Source organism: Antedon bifida, chromosome 9 (assembly GCF_963402885.1).
Source record: "Antedon bifida chromosome 9, ecAntBifi1.1, whole genome shotgun sequence".
NCBI classification, from domain to species: Eukaryota; Metazoa; Echinodermata; class Crinoidea; order Comatulida; family Antedonidae; genus Antedon; species Antedon bifida.
The window spans coordinates 12,885,090-12,908,797 of NC_136234.1; the positions used below are offsets into that span (position 1 = coordinate 12,885,090).

The window sequence follows — 23,708 nt, forward strand, 5'->3', positions numbered from 1 at the left end:
TACTGTGTATTGTGGGAATTCTCTTCCATAATTATAATTTTAACACTAGAATTTAATTCGTCACTTTGACGAATTATAGGTGATCATTTTTATCATTTTACTGAAATTAATTTTTTTTTAAACATGCACGTACGTTAACATACGATCGGAAAATGTTGATGTATGCCATCCTATTATATGCTTATAGTGCTGAGTTGTGCCTATATGCCATATACAATATGTACAGTATATACTGTATATCTATATACAGTGTAGCATAGGTGAAATTACGGGACACATGTTCTATTTTTTTGGCATGATGACGTTATCAAACTAAACTTTAAGATGACAATTTCGAAAGATAATTAATTGAGCAAAAAAATATAAGATTTGGAAAAAAATTTGGCACGTAGAAGCGCTGTGCGCGCTCTTTGAATTGTGTATAACTTTGACGAAAAATATGAAAAAACTACTTTTTCACTTCAACTGGCCATATGTTAACGTCACAACATCCGATAGGCTTAATTTTTATATGAATTAATATCTACATTTCATCAGCTTTCATAATAAATTATAATCATCAAGGTAACCTTCAATTCTGAAGAGCTGTAAGATATTCAAATTTACTGCGAAGGTGAAATTACACGGCCTACGTTATTCAAGTTTTTACGCGTGATGACGTCATTAAAATGAAGATAGTGTCAACTCATGATAAAGATAATTAATTAAGCAAGCACATACTGAAAGTTGTGCGAAATTCGAGCACACATAACCAAGATGCGCTCTGTTGAATGTGATAATCTACACAAAAAGATAACAAATCCTAATTTTTAAATTCAAGTGGCCATTTGATGACGTCAAAACATTTTGTACGTAAAATGTGTACATGAATTCATATCTACAACTCAATGGCTTCCAGAATAAGTTAAAAAAATCGGGGGTCATCTTGCATTCTGAAGAATTATTTTCATTTTAAAAAAGACCTATTTTTCACCATTTTCAGAACTTTTGTAAAATAAATGTGCGCATTTTGTCATTTTTAACGTGCTCGTATAGCGTTATTTTAAGTCGGAACTGACTCAAATTTGGTGAATGTACTAAGGATGGTGAGTAGAATGAGATTTGTAAAAAAAATTCATATTTTTTACGCTTTTTAAGTATCGCGCGCGCAAAAACGCATTTTTGCGCAGTAATTTTTTGAAACACGCAAATGGCCTAATTCATGCTCTAAATTGATCAAAACTTAATTTTGAGCGTTTTAAATTTTTAACGCGCGATATCACGCGCATGAACCTACGTGCGCGTGCTTTTTTTTTTGCTAATATTTTTACCCTTGATCTGAAGTTTACGTGTAGTGAATTTCATTAATATGTGATAATGAATTATGGAGATATGATTGATAATGTGATTTCGCAAAATGGCGTATAAATGTCGTCACGGATGAGTGATCACGCTGGAAAGCTTATTAGGATTAAGTTGTATTATTTGAAAGATATTCTGAAATTTTTGTAATCATTGACATTAAACTTTTTGAGATAATTGTTACACAAAATAGTGTACAGAAACAATAAAAAGAAAAAAAATAATAACTAGAATTTAATTCGTCACTTTGACGAATTATAGGTGATCATTTTTATCAATTTAATGAAATTAACATTTTTTAAACATGCACGTACGTTAACATACGATCGTATGCCATGTACGCCATCCTATGACATGATGCATATACACTTATAGCGCTGAGTTGTACCTATTATGTGTCATATACAATATGTACAGTATATACTGTATATCTATATACAGTGTAGCATAGGTGAAATTACGGGACCCACATCGTGTTCTAATTTTTTGGTATGATGGAATTATCAAAATAAACTTGAAGATGACAATTTCGAAAGATAATGAATTGAGCAAATAAATATAAGGATTGGAAGAGAATTTGAGACGTAGAAGCGCAATGCGCGCTCTTTGAAATTTGATTAACTACGACTAACGAAATTTAAAAACTACTTTTTAACTTCAACTGGCCATATCATAACATCACAACATCCGATAGGCTTAATTTTTATATGAATTCATATCTACATTTCATCAGCTTTCATAATAAGTTTTATTCTTCAAGGTCACCTTTAATTCTGAAGAGCTATAAGACATTCAAATGTATGGTGTAGCTGAAATTACACGACCTAGGTTATTCAAGTTTTTACGCGTGATGACGTCATCAAAATGAAAATGTTGACAATTAATGAGAAAGATAATTAATTGAGCAAGCACATACTAAAATTTCTGCGAACATCGGGCTTAAATAACGGAGATGCGCTCTATTGAATGTTATAACCCACACAAAAAGATAAAATTACTAATTTTTAAATTGAAGTGGCCATTTGATGACGTCATACCATTTTGTACGTCTAATGTGTGTATACATTTATATCTACAACTTATTGGCTTCCATCTTAAGTTAAAAAAATTGAGGGTCATCTTCCATTCTGAAGAGTTATATTCATTTTTAAAAAGGCCCTAATTTTTACCATTTTTAGCATTTTTGTACAATTAATGTGCGCATTTTGTCATTTTTAACGTGCTCGTATACCGTTATTTTAAGTCGGACTGGACTCAAAATCGGGGAATGTACTAAAGATTGTGAGTAGAATGTGATGTATACATCCAATTTTATTTTTTACGCTTTTTATGAATCGTGTGCGCAAAAACGTGTTTTTGCGCAGTAATTTTTTGAAACCCGCAAATGGCCTAATTCATGCTCTAAATTGATCAAAATTTAATTTTAAGCCTTTTAAAATTTTAACGCGCGATTTCACGCACATGACCTTGAAACACGCAAGTTTTTATTTGCTAATATTTTTTACCTTGACCTGAAGTTTACGTGTAGTGAATTTCATAAATATGTGATAATGAATTATGGACATATGATTGATAATGTGATTTCACAAAATGGCGTATACGTGACGTCACGGATGAGTGATCACGCTGAAAAGCTTATTATGGCTAAGTTAAAGTATTTGAAAGACATTGTGAAATTTTTGTGATCATTGTTATTCAACTTTTTGAGATAATTGTTAAACAAAAAGTGTACAGAAAGAAGAAGAATAATAATAATAACAACTAGAATTTAATTCGTCACTTTGACGAATTATAGGTGATCATTTTTATAAATTTATTGACATTAATATTTTTTAAACATGCACGTATGTTAACATACAATCGGAAAATGTTGATGTATGCCATCCTATTATACGCTTATAGTGCTTAGTTGTGCCTATTATATGCCATATACATTATGTACAGTATATACTGTATATCTATATACAGTGTAGCATTGGTGAAATTACGGACACACATCATGTTCTAAGTTTTTGGCACTGATGACATTATCAAAATAAACTTGTGGATACCAATATCGAAAGATAATGAATTGAGCAATAAAATATAACAATTGGAAGACAATTTGGTACGTAGAAGTGCGGTGCGCGCTCTTTAAAATGTGTATAACTTTGACGAAAGAGATGAAAAAAATACTTTTTAACTTCAACTGGCCATATGATAACTTCATAACATTCGATAGGCTTAATTTTTATATGCATTCATATCTACATTTCACCAGCTATCATAATAAGTTATAAACATCAAGGTCAACTTTAATTCAGAAGAACTGTAAGGCATTCAACTATACGTTGTAGGTGAAATTACGTAACCACCGTTATTCAAATTTTAAGATGTGATGACGTCATCAAAATGAAAATATTGGCAACTCATGATTAACATAATTGGTTGAGGTAGAATATATTAAAAATTTAAAAAAAATCGAGCACAGATAAGCGACTTGCGCTCTGTTGAATATGGTGGTCTATGACAAAGTGGGAAAAAACCCTATTTTAAAAATTCATGTGGCCAAATGATGACGTCATACCATTTTGTACGTCTAATGTGTATATACATTTATATCTACAACTCATTAACTTCCATAATAAGTTAAAAAAAATGGGGGTCATCTTCCATTCTGAAGAGTTATATTCATTTTAAAAAGGCCTTATTTTTTACCATTTTTAGCACTTTGGTACAATTAATGTGCGCATTTTGTCATTTTTAACGTGCTCATATAGCGTTATTTTAAGTCGGAATGGACTCAAATTTGGTGAATGTATTAAGGAAGATGAGTAGAATGCAATTTGTACAAAACAATTTTATTTTTTACGCTTCCTATGTACGCATGCGCAAAAACGTGTTTTTGCGCAGTAATTTTTTGAAACACGCAAATGGCCTAATTCATGCTCTAAATTGATCAAAACTTAATTTTGAGCGTTTTAAATTTTTAACGCGCGATTTCACGCGCATGACCCTACGTGCGCGTGTGTTTTTATTTGCTAATATTTTTACCCTTGACCTGAAGTTTACGTTTAGTGAATTTCATTAATATGTGATAATGAATTATGGAGATATGATTGATAATGTGATTTCGCAAAATGGCGTATAGATGACGTCACGGATGAGTGATCACGCTGAAAAGCTTATTATGGCTAAGTTAAAGTATTTAAAAGACATTGTGAAATTTTGGTAATCATTGACATTAAACTTTTTGAAATATTTGTTACACAAAAAGTGTACAGAAAGAATAAAAAGAAAAAAAATAAATAAAGATTTTATACAATAACAATAGGTGATCATTTTATTCTAAATGATCACCTAACTAGACATGTAACTCGTCACTTTGACGAGTTTGGTTTTCCGCCGCGCAAGTGGTGCAACATGAACGTGTAACGACGTACCTTTTAACATTAAGGGATAGGTTGAGGACAAAAGGAAGTGTTCACGTTGGCATTATGACCTGAAATGAAGAATATGATATGTTGTTATTGCTGAATTCTATTATTTCGATTCATATATAGTATACACAGTATAATCTGTATCCATATCACACAGTGTAGAATAGGTGAAATTACGGGACCCGCTATTTATTGCAAATTTTAACATGTTGACGGTTTTAAAATGAAATGCGAAGGTAGCAATTTCGGAAGGAAATTATCTCAGCAACAACATATTAACGTCTAGAAGAAATTTGAATACGTGAAATATTGATGCGCGCTCTTTTAAATGTAATGAATTATGACGCAAAAGATGAAAATACGACTTTTTTCATTTAACTGGCCATATGATGACGTCACAACATCCGATTGGCAAAATTTTCACATGATTTCGTATCTACAATCCAATAGCTTCCATAAAACGTTTTAATCGTGATTATCACATTTTATTCTTACGAGCTATAACAGATTAAAATTGACTGTAAAGATGAAATTAATGCCACACGTAATTTAAATTTTTAGGAATGATGACGTCAAAAAAATTAAAATATGTCTAATTCATGCGAAAGACAGTTGATTGACCTAGACAATATCAAAATTTGGGTGAAAATGGAAAACGGATAAGTGGAGATGCGCTCTATTAAATGTGATGAGCTATGACGAAAGATACAAAAATCCTAAATTTTATATTAGCGTGGCCATACGATGACGTCACAATGTCCGGTTAGCCATATTAATACATGATCCGATATCTACAACTCATTAACTTCCAGAAAATGTCATCCACAAAAAGTTGACCGTGCAGTTTAGAAATTACGACTGTTTAAAAAAAGGCATATTTTAAACGAATTTTTTAACCTTTTCATAAAAAACGCGCGCAAATTGTCCAATTCGACGTGCTCGTATGACGTATCTTTAAGTCGAAATTGCTTAAAATTTGGTAAAATTACTAGAAAAGGCTGGAAAAACATAAATCACGAGAAAAAAATACGTTTTCAATGCTACGTGCGCACCGCACACGTAAAAATGTGCGCACGCGTGGGAATGTTTGACATGCTTAAAACGACATGAAACGCGTAGAAAGTTGATTATAAATTAATTTTGCGCATTTTGAAATTTTAAATGCGCGTGCGCGCGTAACTTTGTGTAAAACACGCAATTTTTTTTCCACAGAAAGTTAGCGCATAATATAAATTAAACTTTTGCAAAGTTTCAAGTTGAAATGTTATTTGGTTGTCGAGCTATGTTAAATACGAGAAAATCGTTAAATCGCGCGTACGTCACGTTGCGCAATTGTAAGCATCATGAAAAGCTTCGCTTGACGACGTTACATAAATGTCAAAATGTCAACATAGTTAAAAAAATGTTATGTTTGCAAGTTTTAGAGAAAAGCGTTACACAAAAATCATACAGAAAGAAAGAAGATGAAAAAAAAGATGATGATGATGATTTCGTACAATCACAAGAGGTTTTCCTGCAACTTCGTTGCGGAAAACCAAAAAAAAAAATAATAATAAAGATTTTATACAATAACAATAGGTGATCATTTTATTCTAAATGATCACCTAATGATATCATCATCCGGGTCGCTGGGAAAAGGGGAATTCCCAACAAAGATCGTTCCATTTTGTTTAAAAATAGCCCAGAATAGGCAAGAGTGAGGCGTGCCTGACTAACCAAAAACTAGTGTTTTTGTTACAATACAAATAATTCATTAAGTTACTTTTTGGCAGTATATGTTTCCTATAGATAAAATGAATACTCTCTAGGACGAGCGACAACAGCACGAACTCCCTAAAACTAGTAATAGAAGATTCTATTTTTTGCTGCCAGGCGACCCCATAATATAGAGTAAAGTGCGATACATTTGAAAACAAAAACAAGGCGTCGGCTGATATCGATGGGATCTAAACAAGAAAGTTTATCGTCTGATTGGCTAAACATATTTGCCTCTAACACCAGGTATTCACTCCGCCACAACAGTGTGTTTACTAACTTTGTGATAAAGTTTAATATTTCGCAGTATGTCATAACAGGTGTAGGTAGAATCTCCATCGTGCGACGGACCGTAGTAGGCCTAATAATATAGGAAATTGACAACTTAAGTTTGAGTACGAATAAATACGATGTCTAGTTCATTTCTTTATTGATTCTTAAATGTGGAAAAGAGACATAAGTGACAATGTTACAATTATTTTCACTTTTATTGTTTTTCTTTATTGTACAGAGGCTTTGAAATATAATTATTAGCTTAATAAATGGTTTCATAATTACAATTAAGCATATAATCATTTGACTTTTATTTTGATTTAAACCCGATTAAAATCATCACAGAGAAATATCATTATTTGTGTTCAAAGGTTACTTAATCTGGAAACGAAAAGCCTATTGTATATAGTTTTAATAGTTATATAACAAAATTCGGTTAATAAGTATTCGAGGCTGCGGTGAGGCTGAACATAAAGTCAAATCATTTTTAACACGAAGTAGACGGAAGCTTCATATTGTACTATCCTACAGCAGCAAATAATAGTACAAAATAGGTTCGGCCATTCGTGTCACTAAAAACTTTTTTCTAGACCACACGATTTAATAAAATATTTTTTAAAAAACGATACTTTTTTGCTGCAATTTATTTGTTTCTTTTTTCGGCAAATTTCGAAGTTTATAAAACAGTAAAATCAGTAAATGTGTGTTCCATTATTATACAGTTTGTTGATCAAAGGTTATCCTGACGTAATTAAATAAGGCTTTCTAAAAGCTTTTAGGCTACTGTGACAAGCCTGAATACTTTGTACTCAAATTACAGCTATCAATAAAAAGAAACCTCTTCAAACAATATCAGTTTTTAAATCTTTTATTTCGGAATCTCTGGTCCATAGAAAGTAAAATTACGTATAATTTAACAACAAAATAATTGTACGGTACTGACTAATTACTACAAGCTCTCATCTCAGGATGGCATTCCACCTGGAGAGCATCTTTGACTTATATAAGATGTTGTCTATAATCGTTGAGACTAAAAAATGTTCACTTGAATTGAGTCTACACATCAGGTCATATGATTGATTTTCTTTAAAATTCATAAAAAAAAGAAGGAATTCTACATTCCGTAAACATGAAAGCTTGGACTACAATGCCGAGGCCTTTGCAAATTACAACAACACTCTTAACCCATCATTGTGTTGTAGCATACCGCCGTACTTGGAAAGGATCGCAAGGTACACTGATTATAATTGCACCATATTAGTAGCACAATACATGTGGTTGAATCACATATTCTAAACATTTTCCATTAATGTATTTATTTCCTAACCTGTTATTGTTTTGTTATTTGCTCGAATAAATAAATTAAATGATAGTTTTTCGATATGACATCATTGGCAAATTAATGTTATTACAGTATTCATTTTTATGTCGTTTAATGTCGATCTTCAATCACAAAAATTACCTTAAAAGTGAAGGGTATTAAATTGCAATATGCTTGCTTAGACAATTAGTCCTGTCTTCTGAAATTGTCATCGTCATTATTTGATGAAGATATGTCTAAAAAATAATATGGCCACCTGGATTTTTAAGATAGGAACTGTTTCTCTTTTCTTTTGGTTATTGTTCATCATATTCTAAAGTGCGCACTTTGCTTATACGTGCCAGAATTTCTCAGGCAATTATAAGTTACCTTACGTACCAACATTTTCATTTTGATGACGTCATCATGTCAATTTTCCAGCCATCTAGAGTTATTCTCATTTTATCGTTGTAATTCTTATACTAATTGCACGTAACTTTGTACACGATTGTGTGCGCGTAATAAAAAGGAAACACCGGTCTACTTAAGAGCTATTTTTAATGAATAATGTGACAGATTTTTAGGTGCCAGGCAGAAGACCTCAGCCCCACGTTAAGTTGTTTGAAAATATAGACCATATTTACCATTTAGTATAGTGTATGTGGCCCGTGGGGAGAAATATGCCTAATTTAGAGGCCGCGCAGGCGACCATACCATGCCCATACCAATTACAGTAAAAATTACTATCTGACATCAAGCTACGTCTGCAAATGGTTCATTAATGCCGTAAACTGAAGATGTACTGGTTCACATGAATTAGTTTACGGTTTGCTGATTTTTTTAATGATAAAAACGATTGTAAGACCATCCATGGGATATTGCAGTACTGTTTGACAGCATGTTGTTGGAAAAGGTTCAACAGCGTGCATCAAGAATGATACAAGATTTACGTCAGTATGAATACAGTCAACAGCTTTCCAAAATGCACCTTCCTACTGTAGAATACAGAAGATTGAGATCCGCAATGATTCAAGTATTCAAAATGTTCTACTATTTTACTTAATGTAACAGTGAGGATTTTTTAGGTTAAATGCCGAATCCAGAACCAGAGGGCACATTTTGAAAATTAGTAAACCTCGTAAAGGATCCGGCAGAAATGTTTTACCAACTCGACACATTGAACAACTTGCCTCAGGATGTAATAGAAGCTGCAAATAATAATCAATTTAAATACCGATTAGAAAAGTTTTGGAAACACCATCCACTAAAGTTTTCCCCATATGATAGAATAATAGAATATACCAGAGGGACACACAAGCATTGCTTTAGATGTCCAAGATCAAGGTAAAATCAAGATAAATTATGTATTGTAGTGTGTACTTTTATTGCATTTAGTTCAGGTGCTCAGAAAAAAACAAATATCATATATTTGTTAATTAAAAACAAATCTTTTTCTAATAAAATAAGTTGTGTAACAAATCAGGCATAGTGTAAAAATCTAGATTGTTGTAAATAATACATTTCAGATTTATTAAATAATGCTTGGCATCTGATTAAACTGCCCAATCATTTCAATATTTCATAATTGTTTAAAAATTTGAACTATCCTCTCACTCACAAACAAATTGTGTACAAAAATATAATAAATGAAACAGGGGAAACTATAGATCGATAATTATTGGAATGTATGATCAATATATAAATCAAAATAGATGCCAAATTAGACATTATGCTAATATTATTGCATTTAGCTGTACGACAAATAAAAACAGACATAAAAATACTTAGTAAGAACAACAACAACCTAACTTTAAAAAAATATTATATAATGATTGCAAAATAAGGCAAGAAGATTATTTTTTTTTTCCAGACAACGGAATGTACATACAATCTCAAACATAAAGAACTATTAATTTTATGTAGATTTTGTTGGTATTATTTCCTTACTATTTTCAATTCTACATATTTTCTACAATTTAAAATTTAATTTAAAATATTGAATTCTAACAAAGAGCAATCATTTAAGTTAATTGTACCGGCAAGTAGTTAAGACAAACATTAAACAAGTAGAAAAACACACAAATGTTTACTGTAGTGTACAAATTGAATATTTACAAACAGTATGGATGCTTTTGTTTACATTTTGGACATAATTTTTATCACCATAATTTTAATTTTACAGGTAAGAAAAACTTTAAAATAGGTAAAAATAGTATATTATATACAATTTAAATTTTATACGAAAAAAAAAGATTAATTACAAACAAAGTTAGGAAACTAAATGCATTTTATGGAAAAATTTAGGCATATTTTCTATGACCATACATAATAAGTATTTTAGATAAAAATGTTAAGCAAGTACAAAAGTGCCTCACTGCTTTTACTGTGTGTCTTTAATCTACAAAAACTTTAAAATAAACTATAAAATGGTTTAACAAAGAAAAATGTATAGAATGTATTTTGTAACAATTCTAATCATAGTTTCACAGTTTTTTTATATAAAAGTAATTACAAAAGAGCACCACTTTACTGTATGTCTACATGAACTCTATATATTCTATAGAATTTAAAATAAATTAACTTTGTTTTAAAAATATGCAGTATAAAAAAGTTTAACGAAATATAAGGAATGCATTTTGTGGCAATTTTGCATAATTTCAATGATTATAATTTTACAGGCAAAATTATTTTTTCGGTAAAACTTTTAAGTGCTTGCATAAAAAAAGTGCACCACTACTGTATGTCTGTACATTAACTCTATGTATTCTATACAAACAGTTAGCTTAGAGAATGTATATTAATTTTAAGTTTATTTTTAATTGTACGGTTTTATAGATAAAACAAAGTATCCCTAGTAAATCTTACTCTATGTATTGAACACAATTTCACGTTAACTTTTAAAATATTCAATTTTGTTGACAATCTATGCAGTGCATTTTATTAAATTTTATTTATTTTTTAAAATTTTATATTGTATAATGATCATAAATTTAATTTTCAATAAAATATTTAAAAAATAAGTACAAAAATATATTGGGAGAAGATTATAGAATAAATTTTGTGAAAATATTGGGCATAAATTGCCAGTACCTTACGTAACTGGTACTGTAGTAGTCTACAAAACCTGCCATAATAACTATGGCTGATGATTACCTTAAACCATATTATTAAAGTGGTTTGGAGTAGCCCTATCTTATCCCTACTTGAGTCATTGATGATGCACCAGATGATCTATGTACCTATTGGAAACACAGCCAGACCTAACACAACATTTTGGTACATCCAGAAATTAATTCAAATGTGCTCTTTATCTTCCATTTTCAAATCTTCAACATCCTTGTAATAACTTATATAGTCTCATTGGCATCTTCAAGCACATCTGATGATGAAGAGTGTGAAAAGTTTGGTTCTTTAAACTCTTTCTCTGGTGAAGAAAAACTAGATGTCGATGAAGATGTTGACATGTTTTGTACCAAATCTGATCCATTGGAGTCATCTAAATTAGGGATGGAGCCATCTGTTACATCTTGAGGGGAGGAAGTCTGGTGTAGTGGACATGCTGGGTTCTCAAGTTGGTTGTTTTGGTTACTGACATCACCTGATGCACATATGGCATTGCGGTTGTTTATGGGATCAGCAAGCTTGTTCAAGTTTTGGTTTGTTTTTTTAATATGATCTTCAACCAAATTAGCAGCATCAAATCTTGTACATGTTTTTAAATGTTGAACTAGTTTTTCAAGAGGCTCATCTTTTGCCTCCCAGGCTTGTAACACACATTCAGTTGGTGACGGATAAGTCTCACCTAATCTAATAAGATTTTCACAACCGATTACACTTGCAAGACTTCTCCAATCATTTCCGCCTACCATCGTAGGATTTAGCCTTTCACACAATTTAATTCTGAGTGGATAAGGAACTCCTAATTGACATGATATTGGTGGATAACTCTGTGGCCAAGACATTTGACTTGGTATTACATAGTTATGATTGGAAGGAGTTGAAAATGGATAGGAAGTACCAATGAAGTGTGAGCCTTCATATGTGGAAGACATCAGACTGTTGAAACAGTCACTGTCTCTACTTGGACACCGAGTTTGACTTTGTGCTATATCTGAAATCTGTGACCTTGATGTTAAATGTTTGGAGTTTGGATTCTTAAGGTTTTCTTCCTGTGACTCAAAAATGGACATCAATACGGAAGTTGACATACTAATCCAATCTGATCCATCTTGAGTTAAAGGCTCATCCATCTTTAAACTTATGTTCTCAAGTTGGTTATCCTGGGTACTGGTTTCACCTGTCAATGCACGTATGACATTGTAGTCTATCGAGGTATTGACAAGCTGATTTGAGTTTTGATTTGTTTCCTTAATATAATCCTCAACCAATTGGGCAGCACCAAATCTTTTACATGTTTTTAAATGTTCAACTAGTTTTTCAAGAGGTTCATCTTTTGCTTCCCATGCTTGTATCACGCATTCAGTTGGTGATGGAAATGTCTCACATAATCTAATGAGATTTTCATGATCAATTACACTTGCAAGCTTTCTCCAATCATTTCCATCTGTAACTGCAGGATTTAGTAAAGCACACAATTTTGAACGAAGTGAATTAGGAATTTTCACAGGAGATAATACTGGTGCAACTAGAGGTAGAACATTGTCACTATGTGATGAAGATATTTGACTTGGAACTTTATCATAATAAATATGAGTATTAGAAGGACAGAAGGATTCTTCATTATACCGAGATGATGATGGCATCTGACTAAGAGAATATTCACTCTGAAAGGCATAGCCACTGTCTCCTCTATCAAGAGAAAGGCTACTTAGTGGTTCGATTGGTAAGGATGTCTGTGTAGTTGGTCTGACATTTGAAGCTTGTACAGTTGGTCGGACGTTCGAAGCTTGTATAGTTGGTATGACGTTTGAAAACTGTGTAGTTGGTAAATTGGGTTTCTGTTTTTTGCAAAAAGAAAAAAATTATATAAAAGTTGAAATTAATTGAACTAAGAACTTCATACAGGTCTACATAAAGCATTATGATTTACACGTTTATCAAATTGAATAAAGAAAGTACAGTGCATTTTGATATAGGTAATGTATAAAAAACTTTTATTGGCTGGCTTTCTACAATTGCTTTTAGGATAAAATAAATATTTTAAAGAGCCTATGTTTTTTGTTTACAAGATATAAATGTGAATTGAATAATGGACAAACTTACTTTGACTCTATTTGTGAATTCTAGTTCAACTTCATCAAAGCCATCTTGTTGAACAGATATTTGACAATGAAACACAGTCAAATTATCATCATTCTTAAGAGTGCTTGTCACCAAAAATCAGACATATTCGTAATTTAGTGGCAAGGGTCAAAATTTCGAATTGGCTCATATTTTGCACATCGGTAGACCTTGATGTAAGTAAACCTGATGTGTAGTTTGTTTGGTAAAATATCGCTTAGTTTTCGAGAAAATCGAAAAATAACGATTTTCGGTCAATTTTGTTAATTTTTGGTGTATAATTTACATTAAGTTTAACAGCCTCTGGAAGCCAAACGTAGCTACCTAGCGTTTAAATATTTTACACTTATGTTAACTAGCATCTTGACAATAATTAAGTAAAGTTTCAAAAAATTTGATGAAATTCTAAGATTTTTACTAATTAATTACTAATTAGCATATATAAAACTCTTAAAAAGTAGGGTAAAAACAAACGCGTTTTTTTTCATGTGCGACGAATTTTTTTTAAATAAAAAAATCATCAATCTAAAGTTTAGATACTAATATTTATGAATCAAGTAAAAAAAAATTGGGGAAACTTATTTGCGCTCCGCGCCAGAGCCACAAATTTGTAAGAAATTCAGATTTTAGAGAAGATTTTATCTGTCGGCAAGATCAATCGGATGTACCTATTGTTCTCTATTTACATATTTAAGGTAAATTTTACTATGAGAAACAAACTTTAAAGGTAAACTGAAAGGTCCTGAATAATTTGGATTTACGTTTTAATATAAACACAAACTAAAAATAAATTTCTAGTAAAATTTAAACGACTAACCCATGATGAAATTAAGCAATTACTATCTGAGCTCAACATTATAACTCGCTTAGCTTCATCAAGCCTGTTATGTTTTCCACAAGGTGAATTTATTCTCGCGAATTGAACATTTTTTGCATGCGCAGTTTATTTTTATCAACAACGTGTTCCATTGGGCGTGCGCGTATACGCGAAAATGTTTGATTTGCGCGAATAATTTCGCCTAGTGGAAAACAGGCTTTACAACATAATTTTCTTATCTTCTCATATAGGGAGTTTTCGCACGAGCACGTTAACGCTATTTTCCAAGCTCTGCCCACTTTGTAAACAACTTGATCTGTGCGTGCGCAAGCATTACGAAAAACTTTAGTTACGTGCGTCGAGAACCTTATTTCTGAAAAATAGCGTCAATGAAAAACGTTAACCAAAACATGATTAAACATGCCTGGCTAGGCTTAGTCTCTAAACCCAAGGTATTCCGTGATTTGTTTTAATACTTGTGGCGTATGTTGCGTGCGCTACACATGTGTTGCGTTCTACACTTCCCGTAGAAGCGCGAAATCAAAACGAGCAAGTACGTTAACGCAAATGTTCGCTGAACTCTGTTGTTATGCAAATGAGTAGAATGGTGACAACCGTTAACGTTCATGTGCTCGTGCGAAATTTCCTAATAATTCGTGGCCTAAACAATAAATTATTGTTTTACCATTGTTTCACCCCTTCGCTTTATTAAAAATTTACAGAACGCGACTTAAAATACTAACAATTTAGACAACAGAATCGTCCCACATATTAAATTGTTATTTTAAAGAATTCTCACAGACACAGTTTTACCTTCGTTGCTACCTTAATCAATCGAGCAACTGCACGTGGAAACCAGCTTTCCCAGCAAATCAATGTATGGCTTCTTGCGCTTTATGGTTATATCTGTGGTATCAAGTTCAAGAGAAGTACACATTTCTTGCAACATTGGCAAAGAGAATCTGGAGAGTTTTTCTTGAGCTTTCAGTTCACAAATATTATGCCTTTCAAACATTATTGGATGCTGTAAGCCTATTGTGTCCAGTACGGTTTGCGACAAAATTTGAATTTCTCTTTCTTTTTTTGAATCGTCTCCATTTTCTTGGACTTCGTCACCATCTTCATTACTGTCGTAATCATCATCTTCGTCATCATCATCATCATGAACGGCTGCATCTGTCCTCCTTTTTTTAGCTAAGCGTGAGAAAAAACTTGCAATCTGCTGTGCTGTTAAAAATTCACTCTTGCTAAATAGATGTGAACCATCGCTGTGCCTGGCCGATCTCATCTCTCGTGAGACATCACATGGATCAGCTTTCTGTCCTGTCTGCTCTCCAACGTCAAAAACATCAATAAGGTAGGTTTTCTGTGGAACAGAAAATCGGGTTTTTTTTGCAGAGGACTTTAACGCCCAGCCCATTTGCAGGTCGGGGCCAATGTCAAACCGTGGCAAATCGTTGGTTCTTGTTGGTTCTGGATTTTTAGAAGTACCCTCTTCTAGTTGTGTTGCGTATAATTTCATTGCCCTGTCATATAGTGTTTCATGTTCTAGTGCGTTCTTGTGATTTTCATAATCTAAGTGTTTCTCTAGGGAAGAGTATCTCTGATATGACCTAATGCAACCTTGTTCGCGATAAAAGAACAGTTTGCTGGGGGTGCCAGGACTTTCTTCACTTTCTATTTGTTCGTCGTCATTTATATCAGCTTGTTCTTCATGAGATGTCTTGGCTTGTATTCTTGCTTTTACTGTAATAAATGATACTTGATTTTGATCAGACGTTGTATCCTTGTTATGAATTAAATTGGGTAGTTTCGAGGGCACACAGAATTTACTCAAAAGTAGATTTTGTCCTGCACCAATACCATACGCCATCCACACCTTCATGGACCTGCTTCCATACTCTATGTTGTTGATGTGACTCACGCCTTTCCATTTCCCTGCTGCACAAATAGTACCAGTAGGTAAAGCACAAACTATGACTTTCACTCCAGGAATGCCTCCAAAGGACTCAATTGCTGCCTTCATCTGCTCTGGATTTTCAATATCTTTTCCTGAATTAAGATATTTATTCATGTGATTTTTGATATGGGCTGCCTTGCGGTCACATGCGCCCTTCCCCCCTTGAGGGTCCGAAAAATCAATACGTCGGATTTTGATCTTCGTTTCTTTCGCTATCTTTGGTAACGAGAGTAATGTTAGGGCAGAGTGGTAGCATCCTGCATTATCTTGACGCAGATACACAGAGTGTATATCGGGTGCAATAGATGGCAGCTGCCTCAACACATCGTCGATGATTGCCACAACAGTAGTACTATCCTGACTGCAAGATTTAAAAATATGCACAAACGTAAGCATCTGTACCTCTCTATCTTTATTTTTTTTCGTCAAGACCGTTATGTGCCACGGAAGTCCACGCTTTCCAAACCAGTCCAAACCAGCTTTACTGAGCAACATACAACGCGCTACTTTGCCTTTTTTATTATATTGTTTTTCTATTTATACTGTAGCAGTTATCAAGATATTTAAACAAGATTGTTATTACCTTATAGTCACCTTTTAGGTAGCGCTTGGCATCTTTAAGTTTTTGGTTTGTTTGTTTGGCCCAAGTCAAACCCATTTCATAGCAATCTCCCAGCTTATCAACGATGTTCTCCAGGTCATCGAAGGCTTTTCCACCATTGGCATGAGATATAATCAAGGCCCTGTAAGGATTTGCGTACAGAAGCAGAACAAACACTGAGAACTCTACGCAATGTACTGCGGCTCATAGGTTGAAAATTCTTCTCTTGACAGTAACTCTCGTATTGAAGAATACATTGTTCTGGGATAAGATTACGCACAACATTTGGGATTTTTATAACTCTGTCTGTAGAAAGTTTTAGAGTTTTTTCTCCAAATGGCAAGTCTTGTATAACTTGAGAACTTGTTATAAAGGTAACAAAGTGGTCAATTTTCCCTGGCTGTACGCATACTCTAGTGTTCTTTAGAGGTTGAATTACAGAACCTCTACCATGTAACAATAAATGGTGTTTGGCCACGTTAAAACGGTATCTAGTCAAGTTAGGTATCCATTTCTGCAGTTCCTTGAAGGTAACCTTATCAACCATGATCGATAAAATCTGACGTCTTGTACTCCAGTGGTTAGTATGAAGATAGCATTCTGATAGAGCATCTAATAGAGAAGAATCGGTTCTTTCGTCAGCTTCTGTGGTTTTATCACTTAATAAGCCTTCAAGTAGAGTAGTCGACTGACCAGGTGCGATTTCTTCCAGGCACATAGAGACAACTTGACGAGCCTTGCGCATGTGGAAACGTTTAGTACGGTCTGAAACTTGCTCCAGCGGTGCAGATAAAGGATATTTAATTGGACTGACGTCCCTTGAATTGAGAAATGCATTTAATTTTTCTCTTGGTGTAGATTGAATTGATTCATCTTCTGAGGTAGCTGAAGCAAAAGTTGGATCGCAAAATTGATATAGGCTCATTTGAGTATCCATAACATCACACGCCGGTGTTTGACAAGTTGGAGTGGCTAATGGCATGTAAAACTCATCCTTATTACTTTCCTGAAAATAAGAATAATATTGGTAAAAAATTACTACTGACTTTGATTCAATTATTGACGCACTGATTCGTGATATATATAAAATGATGATGACAATGGCAGGGAATGCAGAAAATATTCCTCCTACCACCAACATACGAAAAAAAATGAACAAAGTAACATGAAACACATTATTTACTTAATCTTTCCGCCAATAAATGCGTATTCATAAATGTCATACTGTACGTTTTTTTTAAACTTACAGTTGTTAGTGCGCTCATCTGATCGACGAGACTAGGGTTATTTGTTTCAGTGTTCGAGGTTACAGGTAACAATGACTTCAGCATCTTACGGCAAGTTGAACAGATACCTGATAAAAAGCGTAAAAACATTTACTTACAGGGTTTTGTTTAACAGTTTAAATTACATTAAATATATAAAAATATAAAAATTAAATTATATTTACCTGAACCAACTTGCAGGAAAGTTCCTGTTTTCTTTAATATTAGTTGCGAATCTTCTTTGCTAATACCCCTATCGCACTTGGGTCCCTTTCCTTTGCTTTGGATGTGATTAGAGAGATCAGGCGGCACTCTACATCTGTTGTTATTTCCTCGAGACCAACCTAAGCCAAGTTCCGATCGATGCAAGGGACAAACAGTCCAACTATGTATATCAGCGGGCAAGGTAAACATGGCTGCTCGACTAAGAATTAGGTCTACCTCACTATCGATGCCCGTAAACCTAAACATGTGTCTGTGTGCAGCGATTTCCTTCTGGCATGCTTGTAAAGGTAGGACTTCAGTGCTCTGTTTGCGGTCTTTTCTATCGAATCCACAAGCTCCGCCAACAACCGATTTAAAAGAACATGAAATCTCCATCTTGTTTGAACTTAAAGCCATCAGACAATAAGTATATATAAAAATTATTTTCAACACGTCTTTACATTGTAAGACATAAACTAAAATGGATAACAAATCAGTTCCGTTGTCAACGCCAATGAAGATATCGTTGTCTATCGAATATATGCAGTAAAGTGTTTTGTCTACTGTGGTTAATGTTTTGAAACATTCTCGTTGAGTAAGTTCGACCAGGTTCGACAAACAGGAAAACGATAACAAGTTTAAAAAAATGTGTTTTTCAGTTTTATCCTATAAACTATGAGAGGATGGAATAATTTATAATAATGTGGTTCGACAAAGAATAAGCGAGTGATTTTTAGTTAATTGCTTAATTTTGTATATTGATTAGTAATTGAAATTTTACCAGAAACGTATTTTTTAGTTTGTGTTTAAATTGCAACTTAATTCAAAATTATTCCAGGAACTTTCAGTTTATCTTTCAATTTTGTTTCGCGTAATAAAAGTTTAGCTCAAAGCGACTTAGATTGCTAAATAGATAACAATAGGTACATCTGATTGATCTTGCCGACAGATAAAATCTTTGAATTTCTTACAACTTTGTGGCTCTGGCGCGGAGCGCAAAATAGTTTCCCCAAATTGTTTTTACTTGATTCATAAATATTAGTATCTAAACTTTAGATTGATGATTTTTTTATTTAAAAAAAATTCGTCGCACATGAAAAAAAACGCGTTTGTTTTTAACCTACTTTTTAAGAGTTTTATATATGCTAATTAGTAATTAATTAGTAAAAATCTTAAAATTTCATCAAATTTTTTGAAACTTTACTAAATTATTGTCAAGATGCTAGTTAACGTAAGTGTAAAATATTAAAACGCTAGGTTGCTACATTTGGCTTCCAGAGGCTGTTAAACTTAATGTAAATTATACACCAAAAATTAACAAAATTGGCCGAAAATCGTTATTTTTCGATTTTCTCGAAAACTAAGCGATATTTTACCAAACAAACTACACATCAGGTTTACTTACATCAAGGTCTACCAATGTGCAAAATATGAGACAATTCGAAATTTTGACCCTTGCCACCTAATGTTTGATTTTTAGTGACTGGCTCTCTTAAACGTGTATTGGCAGCTACCACAATCTCTCCTATACAGACTTTTTATAGTCTGATAATAAAATAAACTTGGTTAACAGTAGAGATGATAGAATAAAAATAGCAATAACTAGATCTGTATTAATCAGTGACAAAAGTGTTTAATATACTCATTTTTTATTTCATTAAAGATATATTGTCCACTAAAAACATAAAAAAAATGAAGATTCACAGCCTTCACAGTTTCAAAAAGTAAATGGTTAAATATAACCAAAATTCCAGCCAATTTGACTATTTCTTATTAAAAAGATTCAATATTTGTTCAAAGTGAATAACTATTATGTGACATTAAAATGAAATATTCAACAAAACATTAAAAACAATTTTTTTCAGGGGGACAATATGAGGCAGACGATGTGAGGGCTATCAAGGTCAAAGCAAAAAAATAAAAATATCCTACATAATTTAAAACACTTGATAATAAACCAATGATGGATTTAGAAAGGTTATAATCACATACTGTAAAAAACTACTGTAACATACCTGTTCCTTTTTTTTGGTCTTTCTAATCCAACCATCTTCAGCTGTTATATTAACTTTTACACTTGAATCACATCTGAAAAGCTCAACATTTAACTTGTGAGTCATCTGATGTCTGCCTTCTTTTTTCTGTTCTCTTTCAACTTTCTGATAAACAAATCAAATAATTAAGCAATAGGAGATTTGTTGCACTATCTATACACATTAATAAAAGTTATGTTTTTATGTAACTAGGTCAAAAGTAAATTTTTAGCAAGCTTTAAAAATCAACATTTCTTACTCAATGCTGGTCATTTTTAGCTTATGTGCTTTCGAAAAATAAGTTGGTGGTATCTGCTCTTCTTAAGGAGCACAAAGAATATTAAGAAAGGCAGAATATTTTCAATGTATGTTGACAAAAACGTGTGCAGAGTCAGATTATTATTGCTGAAAAATGACTGTTTTCAGATTGAAATAAAAGTAGTAGTCGACCTACTGTTGTAAGGTCATCTCTTTCACCATGACAACAAATGTGAACTTCCTGGAAATCCTGAAAGTCAGCAAGTTCATTTGCATAAACTACGATTCGCATAAGTTTAACACAAATTTCTTTTCCTGGTTCTGGGATTATAACATAGTCAGTAAAACTGTTTACAAATAGGTATCCATATTTCTTCTTGAGAAAGAGTATTGGAGATGTTGAATCATCGTCTTGGTTGTGTTTCACTTGCTCCCAATCTTTATCTTCATCTGGAATTAAGATTGTAATAATTAACAAACTTTTGCAGGCAGCTGCAATTTTTATGAATATTACGATAATAATAATAAAAACAATGCATGCTCTATACTTACCAGGTTCAGCATGACTTGAATAAAGCTGAAGAGGGCAGTCTTCCTGTTTTACAGAATGAGGAAACATAATCAATACACGTTCCTGAAACTTATAACGATTTGGAAGACATGTGATAATTGGAGCAATGCATCCTTCAGTTGAATCTTGATGTGGCACATTAGAATAATTCGAGTTAACATCCAATCCGATTTCTACAACGTCTCCTTCTGGTATGGCCTTAGGTGGAATTATTAATTTAACCCCAGTATTCAGAAGAGTCAGACATGCGCCGTAGGAATCCACTTTTTGCCTATTGGTGAATTTGCCCAACTCAAGTTTACCAATTCCTTCTGCACACTCAAGATTACATTGCTTGTGCATCATGATTTTCTTTTCACAATAAACTGAAATGAAAATTCATCAAAAATGGTATGAAAAATAGATTTAAATAAGAGATAATCATAATCATTTCATAAAAAACACATCATCTTGGCCTTTCAAACAATCACGAATGTTTTGCTATTTCCGGGAGCAGAAGTGACGTCACAATATCATAAATATAATTTTACTGATATATTCTTATTCTCCAAGTCAAGACCTTTGAAATCACACCAAACACGGCTATATTACGATTATGATTCAAAATGTGATTATACATGACTAGTTTCATATCTATACACCATACAGTACATGACAGACTGCCGTTTTGGCCAGGAGACTCCTGTACTTTAGACTCCTGTACTTTAGACTTGTCTCACCTACAAGCAAATTTATGATATTTAAAACATTGTAGGACCATCTATGGTCATAATTGTTTGAGTTTTTTACTACTGGAAAGGGGATTCCCCTCACATATTACTTCGCCTGGTCTCGCTAATAAATGGAGGGTGCTGTTCATCTACAAAAAACCACCACCTGCCATTTTTGTAATTTCAGATGTTGGCATTGTATGATACACCTTAGGTATTGGCCGAGTGTACAATTACTGTATAATATATTGTCCAAATCCAAAAATCACAATTTAAACTTTTTAGTCATTTTGCATTCTGATGAGCTGATTTATAAGCACACCTTTCAACCTAAATTTTACAATTCAAACAAATTCTCCCATTTCAAGTTTAGTATTGGCAGGAGTTTAAAAATGTAGAATACATTTATAATAAAGTATAAATAAATATTTAAAAATGTATTAAATCAAATCATAAATATATATACACTTAAAATCTTAGTTTTTCAAAAAATCTCCTGGCCTAGAATGTTTTGATCCAGTCAAAGAGGATGTTTTCATCTAAATTTAGGCAACAAAATGATACTTGTCAGCAGCAACCTGAAACTTGACATATAGCTTACAGTATGTTGAATTTAAGGGATTTATTTTCCTTATACAAATAATAAAGAGAGGGACCAAATATGAAGAACACAATCCACCATTTTGAAACTGTAGACTAGTCTTGCTTTATTTTGCGATGATAGTGGTCGTGTTTGAAATCAGTCACATCTAATTTTGGTCGCGATAAAATTAACTTGCATTTTGTATGGAGCACCACTGCCACTTATATACTTTATGTTATACTTTTGATGATATCGATTTTATCTGTCACCATTTTAATTTCCCATTACTTAGCCTTATAAAGCCCAGGCCTATATATTAATAGGCCTATAACTTACCCTTTCTTTACTTTTTGCTCATCATCGATTTATCAGACATGACAATGGACAGCAAAAGAAAAAGAGCCTAGGCAGATTAAAACAATGAAGAACCAAGTTTTCTGCTGTTATGAGCACTCTATCCTAACGGTCTGATACTTTCAACCTGAGTATACATATATATATATATATAAATCCAAAGGAAAATTACTAAAAAATAATGACAATGCTGTGGGTATCAATTAGGGAATTTGGGTATCAGTGGCTGGATCTCAATGGAGATACAAAATAAACGATAAAGTAAAACAGCCAGAAAAAGTAGAAGAGCTTTCGGGCAACACTAGCCCTTCATCAGTGCAAATGAGCATACTTGGAAAAATTAGTAAAAGTATAATAACAGACAAGCGCTGCCTGAGTAAACTGGAATAAAAGAAATAAAAACAAAGGAGGCACAGGCTGATGAATAGAGGGTGGAGAGAGTAACGTGAGTAGAAAACAAAGAAGATACTTGGTAGATATAAACAATTTTGGAATAGAACTTTAAAAAAACAGCTTAAATGGTGGTTAATATTGAAACTTAAATTTAGGTAGTTAAATGAAATAATTTTATCGATCTGGGAGTATGTTCCTAATAAATACTAAGTCCAATGGATATATAGGCCTAGGCCTATACCTAATAAAGTTCGCGGCCTAAACTACTCGATCTATTAGTATTACGCCTCAACTCGGTGAATCCTCTATCTATTCATACTACCTACTAACTAGGTCTACTAGTTAGGGCCTATCCCTAGCTTTCTTAGGCAGTAGGAAGCTTCTACTGTAGCCCTCCTACTAGGCTAGGGGATAACCCGGCTTAGGCTCTCTAGCTAGAGTAAGCTTAGTTAGTAGGGGGCCTAGGCCCAGGCCTAGCTAGAGTGGCCTAATCTAACTAGGCCTAGGCTAATAATACTTAATATAAGCCTAGGCCTTTAGTAGGCCTACTAGGCTAGGCCGGTTAGGCCTAGGCTAGTACTACTACTAGGCCTAGCCTAGGCCTATCTATAGGCCTACTAGACTAGCCTA

General features: G+C 33.1%; 2 protein-coding genes across 2 annotated transcripts; both read right to left on the reverse strand.

Moving 5' to 3' along the window:
• Nucleotides 1–10,320: 10,320 nt before the first annotated feature.
• LOC144852786 (uncharacterized) lies at nucleotides 10,321–21,397 on the reverse strand. The gene is made up of 7 exons (XM_078710763.1): nucleotides 21,020–21,397; nucleotides 20,664–20,917; nucleotides 20,192–20,335; nucleotides 19,667–19,721; nucleotides 13,312–13,403; nucleotides 11,699–13,046; nucleotides 10,321–11,661 (listed from the first exon to the last, which is right to left on the reverse strand). The coding sequence occupies exons 1-7, from the start codon at nucleotides 21,381–21,383 to the stop codon at nucleotides 11,609–11,611; spliced, it is 2,310 nt and encodes a 769-aa protein (XP_078566889.1). The 5' UTR covers nucleotides 21,384–21,397; the 3' UTR covers nucleotides 10,321–11,608.
• On the reverse strand, nucleotides 16,717–18,794 carry LOC144852016 (uncharacterized). Its single transcript, XM_078709692.1, has 3 exons — nucleotides 18,158–18,794; nucleotides 17,955–18,061; nucleotides 16,717–17,713 (listed from the first exon to the last, which is right to left on the reverse strand). The coding sequence occupies exons 1-3, from the start codon at nucleotides 18,591–18,593 to the stop codon at nucleotides 16,805–16,807; spliced, it is 1,452 nt and encodes a 483-aa protein (XP_078565818.1). The 5' UTR covers nucleotides 18,594–18,794; the 3' UTR covers nucleotides 16,717–16,804.
• Nucleotides 21,398–23,708: the final 2,311 nt, after the last annotated feature.